Source organism: Carassius auratus, chromosome 12 (genome assembly GCF_003368295.1).
Source record: "Carassius auratus strain Wakin chromosome 12, ASM336829v1, whole genome shotgun sequence".
NCBI classification, from domain to species: domain Eukaryota; kingdom Metazoa; phylum Chordata; class Actinopteri; order Cypriniformes; family Cyprinidae; genus Carassius; species Carassius auratus.
In genome coordinates, this window is record NC_039254.1 from 19,611,955 (window position 1) to 19,624,894 (window position 12,940).

Consider the following 12,940-nt stretch of genomic DNA (forward strand, 5'->3'; position numbering starts at 1 on the left):
CCATTAATTCGAAATACTACCAAATAAAGCAAAAAAAAAAGTCCGGCTCTTCAATCTTCCCCCGCCCATCGAGTGCTTGAAGTGCGTCAGAAACAGAGCGCGCGCACGATCAGTTGTTGGTAATTTGTTGTGTAGCGTGCCCGACGCCGCATCCAATGTAGACAGCACTGCTTTTGTTAACACACAGCTCGTAGAAACGGGCCTGGCAGCTCGCGCCAGTTCTAGACACGGTGAAAGTTTCCTGATTGTGACGGAAGGCCGAATTTACATGACACATTATAAATGAGCATAGTCTGTGATAGATACAGTGCCAAAAAGAAGAGAAGAGGATAAAGACAGAGGTAAAGAGATGGAGTGAAAGAACAATTTATTGCATAGGAGTAAGATGATTTCATGGCAGTTATTTTTACCTTAAACTTAATGTCTGAGTTCTGAGTCCCCAGACTGTGATTTTGTATAATCATGTCAGTTTTAAGACGCATTTTTATTATCACTTTTTTATTAATGTTTTACTCTACAGTTGTGCAGTTTTGGGGGGATACAGTACAGGCCAAAAGTTTGGAAACATTACTATTTTTAATGTTTTTGAAAGAAGTTTCTTCTGCTCATCAAGCCTGCATTTATTTGATCAAAAATACAGAAAAATGTAATATTGTGATATATTATTACAATTTAAAATAATTTGTTTTCAATTTATAATACTTTAAATTATCATTTATTTCTGTGATGCAAAGCTGAATTTTCAGCATCATTACTCCATTCTTCAGTGTCACATGTGACATCCAGTCTATCACATGATCCTTTAGAAATCATTCTAATATGATGATTTATTATGAGTGTTGGAAACAGTTCTGCTGTAATGTGTGTGTGTGTGTGTGTGTGTGTGTGTGTATATATATATATATATATATGTGTGTGTGTGTATGCTAAATCATGAACACAATGACAGGGTGAAATGGGCTGTGATGCATGGGGCGCCAGGTAAAATCTTGCCTAGGGCAGCAAATTGGTCAGGGCCAGCACTGGTCAAACTTAAAGGAATAGTTCACTCAAAAATGAAAATTCTGCCAATGTACTCACTCTCATGTTGTTACAAACCTGTAAATGTCTTTGTTCTGATAACCACAAAAGATGGAATGTTTATAATCCAACCAATCATGAGCCCCATTGACTTTAAAGTAGAAAAAAAAAGAAAAAAACTATGGAAGTGATTGGAGCTCATGATCAGTTTGATTTAAAACATTCCTAAAAATATTTTCTTTTGTGGTTATCAGAAGAAAATAATTTTCAATTCGGGGTGAACTGTCCCTTTAAAGACAAGTTGATGAATTTCTACACTCACCAGTCTTTTCCTTTGTCGTTTTTTAGCTCCTGTTTTAATGGTATCTCTTAGCTGGGACTTTTCTGGCTGAGACAAATTGTACTTTCTCTGAAGTGTTTCAAAGTATGCCTTGCAACACGCTGAATAAAAGAAATTTCAGATAAATGACAGAAACTACACTATTGAAATCATAAGATGGACAAAATATAAGACACTAAAATTATGGACATTAAAATTGTTAAACATTTTAAAATTACCTTGTATACACTCAGGGTCTGCATCTGCAAACGTTTTTAATTCCTCTAGCAGATAAGTCATGACTGCTTGGTTACGAGGCGAACTTATTCTGTGTGGAAAGAGAGAAGTGTCTCATTAAATACATTTAAAAGGAATATGTAAAACCCCATAAACAGCATGGCCCACAAAGGCCAAATAAACATAGCAGAAAAACAGCAGTCTTACCCAGTTTGTGGATCATATTTATGTGGGTTGTTTTCCGAATTGTGAAGGCACCTTGCAGCTTCCTGTAACATTGAATGACATCCCTAAGTGTCATAGGTTAATCTCTAACGTTTATAACAAACCAAACCGTTTGAAAATCGGTAGAAAATGGAGCAAGTTATGGTTATTTAAAAGTCCATGCAACATTAAAACACAATACTGCGAGCGAGCTCCCCGTGGTAAGATGGCCGCCAAATGCGGTGCGGGCCAAACATCTAGCCTTTATTATACACATCTTTACTACTATATTGTCCGCTAAAATAAAACTCAACTTACCGCAATGCCCATGTTTTGCGCCCTCTTTATCATTTTATGTAATGGCTCTTCCCGCGGTCTTTTGTTCCTCTTGCGGTCTTTGCTCGTCAAACTTTCGCTCATAGGCACAGAGATGCTGGATAGCATCTTCTTCGAGAAGAACAGTGTTTGCAGCTTGCTTCTCCATCAAACCCTCAAGCTGACGAGACAAAGCGTTCTGACCGGAGATCAACGGTTTCATTAAATCATATTTGCTGCGGGTTGCAAAGCCCTATTATTCACGGGAGTAGTAAAACTCAGGTTTCTTTTACACGCCATCACAAACAATAGTCAGTTTCACCAAGTCGCAATTCGCAAAAAATTACTTCACACAATGCCGACAATTTAAATTGTGTTTGCGCGAATGATACTGTCATGTCATTGGTTGCATTCCCTTACGTCACCGAGGCACACCTGTGGAGTGTATTGCAGGCAGATGTGTACTTAGTACATCAACCGTGCAGTTAAGTCACACTAAAGAGAAGGTCTCGGTTGTAATTCCACTATGCACTGTGGTAGAGATTTAGAAATTTGTTTTGTCATTCTTAATGTCTATTTTCATTTATGTCATTATCTGTAAATGTCAAACTTTACAGTTAACCTTTTTCTTGATATAGCTACTAAAACAATGTTTGTTGTATTCCTCTTAACTAATGTAACCCATGAAGAGTCAGACATATAAAGTAATATTTACACATTAAAAAGGTAATCATGTCTATTGACTTTGTTTATTTGAGAAAATTTTTGCAACAGTCAAAATAACAAATTGAATTATATTACTAACAAGCGTGTTTAGGGGATAAGGTGTGTTGCGGAAAGTCGCTTGGCTGTGTCGCTTGATATGATCTACCACAAGTTATTTTGATATAGCAATTAAACTTACATAAAATTTATAATATGTGTCCCTGGACCATAACCAGTCATATAAAGTAAAACTCAAAAAAAAAAAAATTACTTGTAAGTATTTGGCAGAAAAAAAAAAAAAAAAAAAAAAAAAAAATATATATATATATTGAGAAAATCCCCAGTTGTCCAAATGAAGTCCTTAGCAACTAATATTAGGCTACTAATGATAAATATATTTTTGATAAATGTAGTGATCATGAAATCATGAAAAGAACATGAAAAGTCAGAGACATAATTTTCACATATTAAAATGGTAATTGTGTCCATTGAATTTCAGTTAATTTGAATGATGCTAAGTTTCTTAAATAGACTAATTAAATTATATTAATAATAAACGTATTTAGCAAACACAGTTTTTATGTTCCACAATACTGTATGTGCTGTCTTTAAGAGACATTGTTACCCCCCCCACTCCCCCCACCATACCTGGGGGTCATTAACATATAAAAAGCCCTTCACACCTCACACCCAGCCCTCCTCACAACCAGCTGTAAGGATTCCTGGAAACTTCCACCAGTTCCTATATACATCCACATACGTAAGGTTTCTGGATGTTTCACAAGTTTACTTCTGTATATTACCTTTCCAAGCACTCTGCCTCATTTATCTGGCAAACCTACAGTTTAGCAGAGATTTCCCATCTCGTAGTTGTCCGTATACAGCTCTTTTCATGCAGTGCTTGTCTTACTACGGTTTGCATTTCTGAGCGTTTACTATTTCTGTTGTCTGCCTGTTACTGATTTGGTCTGTCTCCCATTTACGATTAATGCTGCCAGCCTACTGGATTATTGCTTGTTTATTGGACTGTGATTCTCTGCTTGATACCCTGACATTCCACCTGTACAATGACTATGATTCTGCCTGTCCTTCTCTGCTGTGTTCGCCGTCATTGACCCCTGCCTGCATGACCACAATGTTTCTTATTAAAAGCTTGCAAAAGGATTCCATGTCCTGTGATGACTCCTCCATTACAGAAGACCTCGTCATGAATGAATCCAGTGACTTACCCAATGAACACTGGTCAGGTATGAGCACAGCAAGTCTGTTACTAGAGCTGTATTAGGGCACATGGACTATCGAACATTACATTGGGGAATATTTGGCCTTAGCCAATGGCTCAGATCTACCAGACTGTCTGTTAATAGACTTTTTTCTGTGATGGCCTTAATCAACCTTTAAAGTCTAAAGTAATTCATGAGGGTCCTTGTTCATCGTTCTGCAACTTCTTGGATTATGTTCTCTGGACTGCTGGATCAGCGTTCACTGTGGGTGTTGTGGATGAGGAACATTGCAGTCCTGCAGTATCTCCGATTCCAGAAACGTTCTACGACATGGCTGCCATTCCAGAGTCTGCTTTTGTCAGGCCTGTCAAGCCGACACTGCTGCACAAGATAGCTGCCAGCCCAGCGCCTCTGCACAAGATGGCCACCAGTCCAGCACCTCTGCACAAGATGGCCACCAGCCCAGTCCGGCCCCCCTACATGAAATGGCCGCCACAGTTGATCTTTGGGAGTCATCACGTTCCCATTGATCTTCCAGACTTAAGTCAAGTCCCTGTTGATCTTCCAAAATCAAGTTCAGTCTCCGTTGATCTTCACAAGTCAAGTCATTGTCGATCTTCCTGAATCGAAGTCCAGTTAAGTCAGTTGAGTCAGGTCAAGTCTCCGCTGACTGTCCAGAGTCAGGTCAAGTCACCATTAACCACTATGAGTCAAGTAAAACCATAGTTGATCTCCGTGAACAAAGTCAAGTCACCATTAACCAACCCCCATGAGTCAAGTCAAGCCACAGTTAATTTTCATGAACAAAGCCAAGTCACCATTAATCTCCATAAGTCAAGTAAAGCCAAAGGTAAACTTCATGAGTTAAATCAAGTCACCGTTAGTCTTCATGAGCAAAGTCAAGTCGCCAATGATCTTTGTGAGTCAAGTCACCATTAACCTCCATGAGTCAAGTAAAACCACAGTTAAACTTCATGAGTCAAGTCAAGCCACAGTTGATCTTCATGAACAAAGTCAAGTCCCAGTTGATCATCATAAACAAAGCCAAGTCACCATTAATCTCCATAAGTCAAGTAAAGTCACAGGTAAACTTCATGAGTCAAATCAAGTCACCGTTAGTCTTCATGAGCAAAGTCAAGTGACCACCAATCTTTGTGAACTAAATCAAGTCACAGTTGATCTTTATGAGCCCAGTCAAATCACAAAGGATCTTCCAGAATTTCATCACATCTCAGCAGATCTTCCAGAGATTTAACACATCTTAGCAGATCTTCCAGAGCTTCATCATACCACAACAGATCTTCCAAAGCCTCGTCATGTATCAGCAGACATTCCAGAGCCGTGTCACGTCTTGGCAGAAATTCCAGAGCCTCGTCACATCACAGCAGACTCTGCAGAGCCTCGTCACGTCTCAGCAGACTCTCCAGAACCTCGACACGTCTCAGCAGATTCTCCAGAGTCTCGTCACATCTCAGCAGACCTTCTAGAACCTTGTAACGTCTCAACAGACCTTCCAGAATCTTGTCATGTCTCAACAGATCTTTAAATGGGTCATCATGTCTCTGCTATATACCATGAAGGGACTTTAGAACTCGCTCCAGGCTATAAACCCCTTCTAGAACATCCTCCAGTTCAGAGATTGACTCCAGACTCCACTCCAGAGTCCACTTCAGTCCTTGAATTCACTCCAGAGCCTGTCCCAGTCCTTGAACCTGTCCAAGAGTCTGCTCTGCCCTGGTGGGCTTCTGTCCCATCTGCTGTACTTTGGTGGTCTTCTGCTCCACCCTGGTGGGCTCTGGTTCCGCCTGCACTATCCTGGTGGGCTCCGGTTCTGCCTGCGCCTCCCCGGTGGGCTCCAGTTCTGCCTGCGCCGCCCTGGTGGGTTCCAGTTCCACCTGCTCCGCACCGGTGGGCTCCAGTTCCACTAGCTCTGCCCTGTGGGCTCCAGTTCCACCTGCTCCACCCTGGATTCCTGCTCTGTCGGCACTTCCACATGGACCTGGCCCTACCTCCTCTACCTCCTCTCCACCTCCCACCTGAACTTTGGACTTTTCTTTAATTAGGAGCGTCTGAAAGCCACTCCTTAAGGGTGAGGGGGGATATTGTCATGATCACAAGTGAGAGTGCCTGTTATGGCCACCAGAGGGCACTCCAAAGTGGACTTCACATATCCATTAAACTCCATTTCACATTCATCCTGCACCTGAAACTCTTCCTACAACAACACACACACACACACACACAATGACTATTGCACTAAATGCACTCCCAAATATACTCTTCCTTGCACTCCGATTACTCTCCAACTGCAGCTCATTGGATTTTAGTATTTAAGCTGCCAGCTTTCTTGTGTTCATCGCAAGGTCTTGTCTTACTACGGTTTGCATTTCTGAGTGTTTACTATTTCTGATGTCTGCTTGTTATTGATTTGATCTGTTTCCCGTTTACGATTACTGCTGCCGGCCTACCGGATTATTGCTAGTTTATTGGACTGTGATTCTCTGCTTGATACCCTGGCATTTCACCTGTGCACCAACTACGATTCTGTCTGTCCTTCTTTGCTGTGTTCGCTGTCATTAACCCCTGCCTGTACGACCACAATATTTCTTATTAAAAGCTTGCAAATTGATTCCATGTCTTGTGATGACTCCTCCATTACACTAATATTGGCTAGACAATAAACATGATTCTTATTTATTTGCTTCCACAGTTTTCAGCCTATGCATGGTGGTATTTTTATTTGGTGTGTTAACCTGTTAGCCAGAAGCCCCATTATGGGACTCACAGCTGAAAGTGCTCTACCTAACTTAACATGTTAACCAGACCCCCCATTACCCCGCCCCCCCATTTTCTAAGTACTCTACTTAACTTAAAATTGTAACATTTCCTTACTTCTTTCGGGTGAGCAGTGCAGCCATACCTTTCTCGCGTTCCCCACCGATGTTCCCAGACACCTGTAGATTGTCGACTCTTTCTAGAAACTGACCAAGGCTGTCTCCATGTGTATATATATATATATATATATATATATATATATATATATATATATATATATATATATATATATATATATATATATATATATATATTCTTTTTTTTTTCTTTAAAGAGCCAGTGAGATGAAAATTCTAATCTTCCTATCACTGTTTATAAGTCCTGTACATTAGGTTTAAATCCATCCAAGGTTAAAAAACATTGTCATTTTGTCAAAATATCATTTTAAAATTACCTCAATTCTCAGAGATCCCCAAACGGTTCACGCGAAGCTGTTCAAAAGATTCAGTTTCCTTAAACCCAACCTTTCGGTAGCATACAGTGTTCTGATTGGTCAACTGACATAATTTTGATTGGTTGTTCCGCACACAACTTCACGGTAAACAATGCGTTAGCATCTGTTTGGGGTGAATTATGTCTTATTCCTCTCACCACGAAGCAAACAGTAAAATAAAAAACTTGAACTTGAGTCTCGCTGCTTTTTCTTCTGTGTGGGTGTATTCAAGCCGCGCGCTTCAGTTTGAATCTGAATAGCGCGTTCAGCGCGGGGGCGTGGTCACATTAGATATAATGAAGGGAGACGTGAAAAACAGACATCGCGTTGTTTTCATATGGATTACTTTATCACAGAATATCTGTTTTCGCCAGCACTTGTTTATTTTTAAAGTAGACATGTCAAGCTTTCTATAGATATCTCTCTCATGTCTCTTCATTGAGTATTCACGGAGTTACACTTCATTTTAATGACGTTTTTGTAAATGAAGATCAGTGCAGACAGGCTGCAGACAGCACACATACTGATAAAACGCTCGGGAGAAAACAAACACAGAACTTCATAATCATACTTCGCGTTGTGATTCGGAGATGCTCGTTGGTCTAAATAAAGTTGGTCTTTTATGGCCAAACGCTTTGAAAATCCCGCCTTGTACTCACCGAGATTAGAAAAGCAGTCATCAGTGAAATGTTGTGAACTGCTCTGGTCTGGTAAGGATTTGTTGTACTGCTCTGGTATTTTGGTAAAAATGAATTTTAGCCATTGGTTCTTCTGATTTTCATTCTTTGGCAGTGAAAATAAAACAAACTTGCCTTTACAATTAAAAACCCACTGTCTCCTCGACATGATGCTCTCACACCAACCAGAGCATCTGTGTGTGGGGGGAGGGGCAGGTCAGAGTTCAGTTTCTCCCAACACGGTAGGCAGAGATTCACTGTCTACGCTTGTGGAGGGTGTGGACAGGTACAGTACGCTCACGCAACTTCATTGAGTCCAGGAAAAGGGCTCTTATTTGTGCGCCATTATACCAACGACTGTTCACTTCCTGCTATCTGTGCCTCAGACATGTAGCTCTGTATGGTGTCAAAATAATGCCTCATATATGCAAAAAAAAAATAAAGTTTTGCAAAGGAAAATAAAGTTTTGGCGTCCTCCCACAAGTAAAGAGATGGTAAAGAAACAATGTTAATACACATGAAGTTAACCAAATGAAGCAATACACATTTTAATGCTATAAAATTGTATACATCGAGAGAAATAAACAGCAGATGTTCATGTTGACAACTTCTTTAACTTGAGCCAATGCTGCTAATACACACATACATTTGTCAATAAAGTTAATAAAATGAAAACATGCAAGTTTTAAGGGGGGAGTGCATGTACAGTTCTGTCTCCACCTTCAATACCAAGACTTAGGTGCCCTTGAGCAAGGCATCGAACCCCCAACTGCTCCCCGGGCGCCGCAGCATAAATGGCTGCCCACTGCTCCGGGTGTGTGCTCACAGTGTGTGTGTGTGTGTTCACTGCTCTGTGTGTGTGCATTTCGGATGGGTTAAATGCAGAGCACAAATTCTGAGTATGGGTCACCATGCTTGGCTGAATGTCACTTCACTTTCACTTTCACTTTCTTCACTTAATGCTAGTGAATAAGAAGAAATGATCCACTGGCAAACCACTGCTCATGACAGTACCCGGATCAGTGAGCTGCATCATGGGCCGATGACATCATATTGTACACGCCCTCGTCCCTTGAATTCACCCCCATGTCAAAACAGTGCCACAAAGTGAGATGCTCAGAAAAATTTAATACAAAAGGAAAACGTTATCGTAAGTTCAAACTAGACTGATACGCAAAATAAAAGCAGCGTTGCAAATAAATTAATGGATATGACCATGGAAAATATGTTTTGCAAAATCATTGCTTTCGAGCTGTTTCATTTATGTTTTGCAATTCTTTATTTTCTTTTGCAAAAATTCATTTTTTTTCTCCCAATAATTTTCCAATACTTTATTTTTGCTTGCAAAAATGCTTTAATTTGCATCAGCAAAACGTTATTTTCTTTTGCAAAACTTATTTTTTTGTGTATATATGCAGCATGATTTTGACTCCATAGCACTGCTCTTCCTGTGCTCAACAGCTGCCTGTGTCCCGCGCACAGATTTCAAAATACCACACAAATTACATGATAGCGAATGATTGCAATGTAGTATGTGCATGCAGACGCACTTCCGGAAAAAAAGAACAAAAACCGGCCAATTGTGTATTTTAAGCAAAAACCGTCTGGTTCTGATTTATGGCCGGTCAACGGGGGTATCCCTAAAAATAAATAGTTGATAAAGAATCAACGTGACAGAGCTCAAACTCAAGACACACATGGCTGTAGATTCTGAAGCCTAGTGGAAAAAAATAAAAATAAATAAATGGCACATTTTCTTTAAAATACATTTATTTCATTAATTCATTGATATATTAATATATATATATATATATATATATATATATATATATATATATATATATATATATATATATATATATATATATAGACATATCACTTAAGATCTAATGATTTAAAATTATAATTAAACTTTATTTGGAGCATTTCTTTATTGCTCAATGCACATAATATTATACCTAAATAATATATATATACCAGTTTACCAAATTTCAGGGTATTTTTAGTAAGCGCATAAATATGTACATTTGTCTATTGTATTCATATCACAATTTTTATTTATTTATACATGACATGTTCCCATGAAAGAAAAATCCAATATTGATATTGCCACTTCTGGACAAGTCCAATAACTTGAATTATACTTGATTGCATTTGGTCCTCCCATACATATAAATTATACTAAATGAGTTCAGTTTTGCTCTGGGGATCCTTGAGGATGGTTCAGAGTTGGACTGGGGTCCAGTACTCAATAGGGTTAAGACTCAATGAGTTGGAGAGCTTACAACTGTCTCACAACTGACTTCTTGATCCCGCTGTATCTAGATACACATATGCACAAATTAAAATATATTAATTGTAAGCATCCTAGATTTAAAATGTTTTATAATGCTTTTTAACATCTTACCTCTTTCTTCTAGGCAGTGTTTGATATTATTTACAGTATTAATAAACAAAGTAATTTTGACCAAAAGGTGACATTGAGTGCATCTCTTACCAGGTATGTTAATCTGTGTCTATCAAATGAATTATATCAGCATGAAAAGTAGCACTAACCAAAATGTTCTGTCATTTCCAGTGGCAATGCAAATCACTCTGAAAGCAGTGAACTGTTGAAAATTAAAAACATAAGTGTAAAACATGCTATCTATGTTGCCTTGTTGAGGTCAGTGCTTTGGTTTGCTGTAGTGTGCTTACAATTATGATTTCTGGATCCTTTGTAGTTTGCTTTTCTCAATGGATGTTTCTCCTAAAGACATACAGATTCCAGCCTTTACATCAATTTCACAAGTGGGAAGAATAATCTTGAAAAACCACTAAAACAGATATTGGAGGTAAAGTTTTTTCTGAATTATGTGTTTCATTATTCCCTCTTACATATCACAATAAAATCAGTTGTTGGTATTAATCAGTCTCCTCCTGTTTATGTCTTAAAGGTGAAGAATGAGTTTAGAGAGCTAAATTTAACAGTTTTCATTAGAGTACCTGTAAAACTGGGAGTTGAAAACATCTGGACTAATAAAAACTTACAGGTAAAAGTGTGTGCAAATCAAATAAATCAAGGAGAAACAAACACAAACCAAAGTCAATTTTTGTCTTCATGGTGCCATTATTGTAGTCCATATGACTTTTGCAGTCCAAATTTAATTTAATACTTTCATTGTCTGTAATGTAAATAATTTCCTTCTGGTTCTATAGAAGTATAACTATATTTTGGAGTGAACCGACATTTTAAGTCATAAAGAAATATTTTGCTTTGTAAAAGATTCCAGATTGCTTCAAGGAAAGAGATGAGCAGCCCACCTTGACCAATTTTCTGAAAGTGCTCAAAAAGAAAAATGTCTTGGTGGGTTAGATTTGTATTCATTTTAATTGGAAATTATTTTGAATAAAATATCTTATTTAACTGTAAATTGTGTCAAAATAAACATTTAACTGTTTTAAGGGTTTTTTTTTTTTTTTTTTCTGTCAGAATTGCTCTGTGGCGGTGTGTGCAGTTTTCAGGTGTGATGTGAATCTAATGAGAAATGAAAGGAAGTTCTATAATATTTCCAGCAACTTGAGCTCTGGGTGGATTGAGCAGGTATCTGAAGTTACAGAGCGTGAAATCTTTATTAGATGAGAGCTTTTCTGCCATTCTAATATACACAACATTTATTTTCATAGATTGGGATTAGGTCTGCATCTTTTCAGTTGGTCAGTACAGCATCTATGGATTATGATGAGGATAAATATATATACTTCTCTGATTCCCTGGGCTCTGTGTCAGTGTGCGAGGTAATGCGTATAATTCACTAAAGATAATATCATAATTTCACCTATATTTATTTATATAACACTTTAAACAAAACAGATTATTCTAATAATCTCCAACTGTTAGTGACATTACTTAAACATTATACTATCTATGCATCAAAATTTGTGAGATTTAGCTTCTAATAGTATGAAATCTTTATTGTGTTGGTGCCTGTGAAGTTAAGCACTCAGGTGGAGGTCTATGAGGAATTCAGCATCCTAAAGGAGGTCACTGGAGGAGTTATTGGAGGAGTGCTGATCATGTCACTCATCACAGCTGCCCTCTATAAGGTGCAATATACCAGCCTTTTCATAATTCTCTAATAGTGTTAATGTAATGAATAATGTTTTATTTTCCTTTCCTTAATAGAGTGGTTTTTTTAAAAGAAAGGCCAAGCAACACAGGAAGGATCCAACACAAAATACTGATGAAGTGGAAAATCTAAATGAAAATTAATGCAGAATTTATTAATTACAAGTCAGATTCCAAAAAAATTTAGACACTGTACAAATTGTGAATAAAAGCAGACTGCAACAATGTGGAAGTTTCAAAATTCTATATTTTATTCAGAATACAACATAGATGACACATCAAATGTTTAAACTGAGAACATGTATAATTTTGAGGGAAACATAAGATGATTTTAAATTTCATGGCATCAACACATCTCAAAAAAGCCATGTTTACCACTGTGTGGCATCCCCTTTTCTTTTTATATCTTCCTCTTTATGAGGCTTTATGATGAGGTGAAATATCTGGACTGCAGGCTGGCCATTTCAGTACCCGGATCCTTCTTCTACGCAGCCATGATGTTGTAATTGATGCAGCATGTGGTCTGCCATTGTCATGTTGAAAAATGCAAGGTCTTCCCTGTAAGAGACAATGGCAGGATGGGAGCATATGTTGTTCTAAAACTTGGATATACATTTGAGCATTGATGGTGCCTTTCCAGATGTGTAAGCTGCCCATGCCACACGCACTCATGCAACCCCATACCATCAGAGATGCAAGACTTCTGAACTTAGCGCTGATAACAACTTGGGTTGTCCTTGTCCTCTTTAGTACGGATGACATGGGGTCCCAGCTTTCCAAAAAGAACTTCAAATTTTGATTCGTCTGACCACAGAACAGTTTTCCACTTTGCCGCAGATATATATATATATATATATATATATA

At 38.2% G+C, this 12,940-nt stretch overlaps 1 protein-coding gene across 1 annotated transcript in view; it reads left to right on the top strand.

Moving 5' to 3' along the window:
* The window catches only part of LOC113112088 (integrin alpha-X), a 60,740-nt gene extending 48,048 nt beyond the window's left edge, over positions 1-12,692 (top strand). The window contains exons 22-30 of the mRNA XM_026277481.1: positions 10,389-10,468; positions 10,547-10,633; positions 10,724-10,802; positions 10,905-11,000; positions 11,234-11,314; positions 11,441-11,551; positions 11,635-11,745; positions 11,944-12,054; positions 12,134-12,692. Coding sequence (XP_026133266.1) covers positions 10,389-10,468; positions 10,547-10,633; positions 10,724-10,802; positions 10,905-11,000; positions 11,234-11,314; positions 11,441-11,551; positions 11,635-11,745; positions 11,944-12,054; positions 12,134-12,220 — 843 coding nt within the window. The 3' untranslated portion in view covers positions 12,221-12,692. The remainder of the gene's footprint in view (positions 1-10,388; positions 10,469-10,546; positions 10,634-10,723; positions 10,803-10,904; positions 11,001-11,233; positions 11,315-11,440; positions 11,552-11,634; positions 11,746-11,943; positions 12,055-12,133) is intronic.
* Positions 12,693-12,940: the final 248 nt, after the last annotated feature.